Here is a 6,254-nt window from a genome sequence, read left to right as displayed (position 1 = left end):
AATGAGATTTTTATTCAGTCATGTTGGGGATTTTACCACTTTTTAACCTTGTACAGTATGTTATTATTTCAATAAGTTGGAGACTGGAAACAATCTCATTTTATTGAATTGTGTATAAAATAATCTTTGTTTCCAAATAAAATTTTTAGTTTTCAAAATTGAACATTACACACGTGCCGAAAGAAAAGAAAAAAACCACACCTTATTTCTGGTGATGTGACAGCATATGGTCTGAACAATCACTAATGAAGCTCAGCTTTTAAAATATCTTTAGGCAATGTTTAGTTACCATTGAGTACTGCAGATTATAAATATTTACCTTACTCTAATGCAAATATAGCAATGTGAGCAGTAATTTATGGTTTTGTGAGAAAGTGACCATATGGACCTTTGGCAGACATGAAGAAAGTAATATAATGTTAAGTTTAGAAAACTTGAGAACAAACCATAGATATGGAGTTTTTGAATTCAAATGCTTTTTTTTTTCCTGAAAATATTTTTGAATTAAATTATATCTGTTTGAAAGTTGTGGAAAATTTCTTCTTCAACAAGATATCAGATATACTTATTTTAGCATTTAGCAGTAGGTGATGGCAAATATTCCAAGAGTTCAATTCTTTATTTATCGAACATTATTGTTAAGTGTGTCATATTCGAACAAATCAGTAGGTAAAAAAAGTTTCTTATTTATTGTATTATTGTGACTGGTCAGGTCATAGGTCAAAAATAAGTATGTTAGTTTTCATCTGTTTTTTTATAACTTATTACTGGAAGTGGTGGCTTCTGCAATAGAAAAAATAAAGTATCAAAATAAATATGTTAATAAATAACAATCCAGTTGAAACTGAGTGGATATATAAAATGGGACTTTCTAATGAACAGTTTAAAAAACTGAAATTATAAGATGAACATAATTATTTTTAAAGTTTTTTTCAAAGAGTGTCTGATTAACAAAATTTTGGAAGTTTCACAATAAAAAAAAAAGAAATAGAAAATTAAATTATATGATTATTTTTAAAGTCCAAACTTGATACTCTTTAACAAATTTGTATGAAGTTTCATTTAATTTAATGATTGTTTTTTCTTCTGTGAGAAAAAAAAATCAAAGGATATCAGTGATACCCCTCGTGTCTGCAAAGGGGTAATTGTAATTGGAGATTATATTCTCATAATTTGAGGGTGAGTAAAACTATATAAACTTATGAAAGGATCTGTCCTACTTATAGAGTAATAGCTTTATGATAATAAAAGTTTATTTAAATGCAATGAATATGAACCTCAAGATAAAATGTTTTTGTGATATACATTTTCTAGTTCATGTACATACTTTTATTAAGTTCAAACAGCAGTGTTTTTGTACAAGCTACTAGTTGAAATTGGATATACTTTTAGAATTATACTTCAAATGTTTGTTATTCATTTTAAGGTTTTGTGACCTGGAAATATGAAAATTACAGTGGTTATCAGTTTGTCAATAATTTTATAGTATATTTTCAACATTAATGTTCAGTAATTCCTGTGTGTGAAGATTAGGTAGGAAATATGTTGATTAAGTAACATTAGTGTGCCACAGATTATATGCTTTTTTTAGCAGATATATATATATGTTTAATATTAATTTACTAATATGTGATTTTCAGGCCTAAAAGTGAATATTCAGAACTAGAGGATGATGCTTGTAAGTTCGAGCTTCAAAGTTTTATTATATCCAATTTTTTTAGTAGATTTCAAGTAAATAACATTTATTTGTTTTAATTATGGTTTATTCACATACACATTTTGTGGCAAAATTGTCTGCAGGGTTGTATAGAAAAAAAAAATTATGTATAATCAGAAACAGTTGTATTTTTTATTCCTTTAAATATATTATCTACATTTTAACTGCCATCTTTATTGTGTCTGCACATTGTCAGAAATATTAAATTAGTAATTAAAACATTAGTTCATTAAACAGTTTGTATTTGTGTAAATTTAATTTTTACTTGTGTTCTGGACAACAGTGTCTAACAAGATTTTATTACCTCAGATTGGTATCCAGCATCTGAATGTGTTAGGTTTGAGTGATTTTTTTATTATTTGCAGATACATGAAGATAGCAATCCCCAGGTTCTTTTGCTGTTATTCTTTATAGAAGCCCAAGTTGAAACCTAAATGTTCATGAAATTGCTTACTGTATTGTAATGATAATAATGAAATTAGAATTGTGTGTAAAGACAACATATATTTTACAAAATTGGTAAATTCAGCTGATTTAACCAAAGATTCTCTTAATTAATTGAAAACTTACTTTGATGAAAACCTAGTATTGATACACACCTCAGTGTTTGTTTAGTATATTATTTTTTCTTTTTATTACATTAAACTGGGTTAAATTGTAATTAGGATATCAATATTCTTAATATTTATTTTTTATTATGTTATTAACATAATTTGTTGTTGATTATTATTTATTATTTTATATCTTCATAAACATTAGTTTTTGCTGTATTATCTCTACTGTCCTTCAATCTGACTGTAGTTAAACAGTAACATGATTTAGTAATTCATCTCAGATGTTAAGCTACTCTAAAGTTACGCTGTTGGAGCTTTTTTAATAATGTGCTTTCATTGGTCACAAAAAACATTAAATCTATTTACGATAGTTCATAAAGTAATATACTAATGTTTATGTGTGGTCCAAAAATAAGTTGTATCCTATTCTCTTTAATGTTATTTTCATTAAGAGTATTGATTACACTTTATTATACCAGATTTTTTTTTGTATTATGTATTTTAATTTGAAAGATTATTTTGCATTTTTAGTGTAGTATAAGATTTTAGGGCTAACTTAAATATCCTAAGCTGCATCAACCTTCCCAGATATTATTGGGATTATGACTAAAAATAATGCATTTCTGAGTTAATTTTCAGTTCTGATTTATATAGATAGCTTGCTTTGATCAGAAGTTAATAATGTATTTTACTTGAACAATTTTGATGATTATGAACACACATTTATGTATGTGTGTGTGTGTGTATTATTTTCATAGTCAGACATTTGTCAAGTAGAATATATCGCTCATTCTTTTTTTGTTTATTTTCTAGATGAAGGAGAATTTGTATGGGATAGCAAACCTAACAAGTTCTACTTTAACGTAGAATCTTCAGGAGCCTTGAAGCCAGAAACCATTGTGCTATCAGGTTTACATGTATTAAAGAAGAAACTCAGTGATCTTCAGACTCAACTTAGTCATGAAATGCAAAATGATGCTTTAGCTATCAGTTGAAACCATGATTATTTCTAGGAATTTTGACAGACTTTTCTTATAAAACATTTTTAGATTTGAAAACCATGTAATTTTTGTGTCATTTCTCGTATAAAAAATGGTGAATGTTGTAAAAAAATTGTAAAGTAGTGTGACTTTTTAAAAAGTTTCATTTTAACATGTAACTTACTTCCGATACAATATCTTACCTCTTTTCACAAAATGACTTTCCTCAATTTGTACTGCCCTCTATATTGCACAATTTTCACTTGCCACAAGCCTTCATACTCCCACCTACTTCTGCGTGGTTAAGATGCACTATAGCATGCAATAACCCTCCACCAATAGGAGTGCAACATACCCTCCTAGAGCAGCTGACTCCCAGTATGCAGAAGAACCCAATCTTCACTTCTCGATTTGGCATGACAATATTTAGATGTCTAGCTTACATTTTCGATCAATTTCTTTTGTGCTTCGTTGCTGTTGCATTTGTTACTTTATCTTCAATTTTCAACTTTAACAATTTTTTGTTGTCTTTTTTGTTTGTGACTGTTTAAGCCACTTTTCATCAAATTTAATAACTTTATTTCTTTTCATGATGTGCCATTCCCACTCATGTACAGTACCATAATTTCTCAATTTCAAGTCAAAGGTGGCAATACATGTGGTTATGACTGGTCCAATATTACTAACTATCAACAATGTTTTGTGAAAATTAACCTGGATTCGTTTTTGAAGATTAATTATCGAAACATGCTGTGACACTTGGTGTGATGGTCTCTATTTTTGTCAGATATGCTAACGAATTTCAGAGACCCAACTTCAATGGTAGGGCCAGTGGTGATGCTCAGTGCATTCCTGTTCCAAGGACCGTCTTTAAATAAAAATGAACACTACTGCTTTAGATACTATTGGTCAAAGAAGTTTTGATCCTAGTCCTCAGGGAGTTGGCTTTTTTCTTGCGGGCCTGAGGATCTCATGACTTTCAACCATTTTTCATCTTTCCTGGACAGTTGGTACAGGTAGATGAGGAAATAGACAACTCTTCTCCCCTCCAGTCCTTGCTGTTTCATTCTCAAGCTGTGGGTGTGCCAAGACCTTTTCCATTGTTGGACCTGGTAACACAGGTATGTTATGTTTTTGTCTCACACTTTTTATGAACCATTCCCTACCCTGTTACTGTAGCACCTAATGTTGATTATTTTGTCCTTTTTCCTTCACCTGACATTAGGGTAGATGATTAGCATTTTGCCAATCTGATGTATTTGGGAGCTAGCATGCTGCACCCCCAATGCTATATAAAGGGAATTGGTGTCCCATTCTAGATCTCTCCAGTCTAAACCATTCTATGGAGGTTCCTCGGTTCACCAAGGAGTCTTACCTGGCCCTTCGATGGGCATTTGCTTCTACTCTTTGGTTGATGAAGATTGACATGTCCAATGCTTACCTTCACGTCCTGTTGTTATCAGTGCTTTGTCCATGTGGAACATGTTTGTTATTTCTGTGGCCTTACTTTCGGACTTGCCTCAGCCTCTTATGTTTTTGTTTGGTGGTCAGGTCATTTGCTCACTTTTTTCATGCACACAAACTACTTTTCCACCACAACATGGATGACTGGCTCTTTCTAGTTCCTTGTGTGCAGCGGCTTCCACTCACATGCATTTTCTCCTTCGGGAGGCTGGTCAAGTGGGATGGCTGGTCAAAGTGAAGAAGTATGTTCTCACTCGAACCCCATACCTCATTCATCTTGGGGCATTCTTCAATTCCCATCTCAGTTGATCCCAACCTTCTTCCCTTTGTCTGTGTTTTATGGAGACTTTTAGTTCAGAAGGCATGATCCTCACCTTTTCTCCCTGCAGAAGTGGCTCTTTCTCTTTTGGGGAATTGGGCTTCCTTGGAGTATCTTATGACCTGGGACCATGCTCACATGAGATTTCTTCAGTGGGTACTTCCTATTCAATAGAACCCTGCCAGTGTTCCTCTAGTTTACACAAATTCTCTTTCTCCTTTTTTTCAAACAGATTTGCCCAGTGGTTGGACAAGGACAACAGAATGGCTGATGTCCCTCTTCCTCTTCCCGTACCAGATGTACACCTTTAACAAATGCTTCAATGTCAGGATGGGGTGCGTATTGCAATTCCCAGGAGATCTCAGGGCATTGGTCTTCAGCAGAGTTGGGTCTTCATATCAATCTTCTGGAGCTCTTAGGTGTTCGTTGGGAGATGGATCACTTTTTACCAGCTCTGATTAAAGTAATGGTCTTAATTCATTCCAATAACTACTTTTGTCTTTTATGTCAAATGAAAAGGGGTCACTTAGTCTAGGTCATTGTGTTTCACACTTTGGATCTCCTGTTTGGGGCTCACAGCTGGCTTGTCATATCCCATGTGCTCTCCATCTTGTTGTGGATTGTTTGTCCTGTCCAAACAAGATTCTCCCCACATCTTTTGGTGGCTATGCTCTCAGTTGGGTACTCCCTGGCTGGATGCATTTGGTACTTTTTTGAATACCAGACTTCCTCTGTTTTGGTCCTCTTTTCACATCCTTTGACAAAGATATCCTCAGTCAGGATTGGGGGGGGGGGACCTCTACATTTATGCATATCCTCCAATCTATCTTCTTCCTAAAGTCCTCTCAATTATCAAAACCACTCTTTGTAGAATCCTTCTCGTGGCTCTGTTCTGGCCTGCTCAACCATGGTTTTCTTTACTTCTCTCTCTCCAGGTTTCTCTCTTACCTCATCCTTTCTTTCCTACTCCATCAACTTCACTCTGCAGCGCTTCATCTTTAAATCTCTATACTCCGGCTTCACGCATGGCTTCTATTTAGTCCCTTGCATGAGGTTCCAGAATTTCCACATGGATTGTGTCCCTTCTTTCCCAGGCCCAGCATGGCCAGGTGGTTAGGGCACTCGACTCGCAATCTGAGGGTCGCGGGTTCGAACCCCTGTCACACCAAACATGCTCACCCTTTCAGCCGTGGGGGCATTATAATGTGACGGTCAATCCC

The 6,254-nt window shown here is 33.9% G+C and overlaps 1 protein-coding gene across 1 annotated transcript in view; it reads left to right on the top strand.

Annotated features, from left to right (window-relative positions):
• LOC106478786 (DNA-directed RNA polymerase II subunit RPB3-like) overlaps positions 1-3,384 on the top strand; it is a 23,408-nt gene extending 20,024 nt beyond the window's left edge. The window contains exons 6-7 of the mRNA XM_013939354.2: positions 1,641-1,678; positions 3,085-3,384. Coding sequence (XP_013794808.1) covers positions 1,641-1,678; positions 3,085-3,266 — 220 coding nt within the window. The 3' untranslated portion in view covers positions 3,267-3,384. The remainder of the gene's footprint in view (positions 1-1,640; positions 1,679-3,084) is intronic.
• The last annotated feature ends 2,870 nt before the right edge of the window (positions 3,385-6,254 follow it).

The sequence above is a fragment of the Limulus polyphemus genome, unplaced genomic scaffold, assembly GCF_000517525.1.
Source record: "Limulus polyphemus unplaced genomic scaffold, Limulus_polyphemus-2.1.2 Scaffold249, whole genome shotgun sequence".
NCBI lineage: Eukaryota > Metazoa > Arthropoda > Merostomata > Xiphosura > Limulidae > Limulus > Limulus polyphemus.
This window is presented reverse-complemented; position numbering and strand designations above follow the sequence as displayed.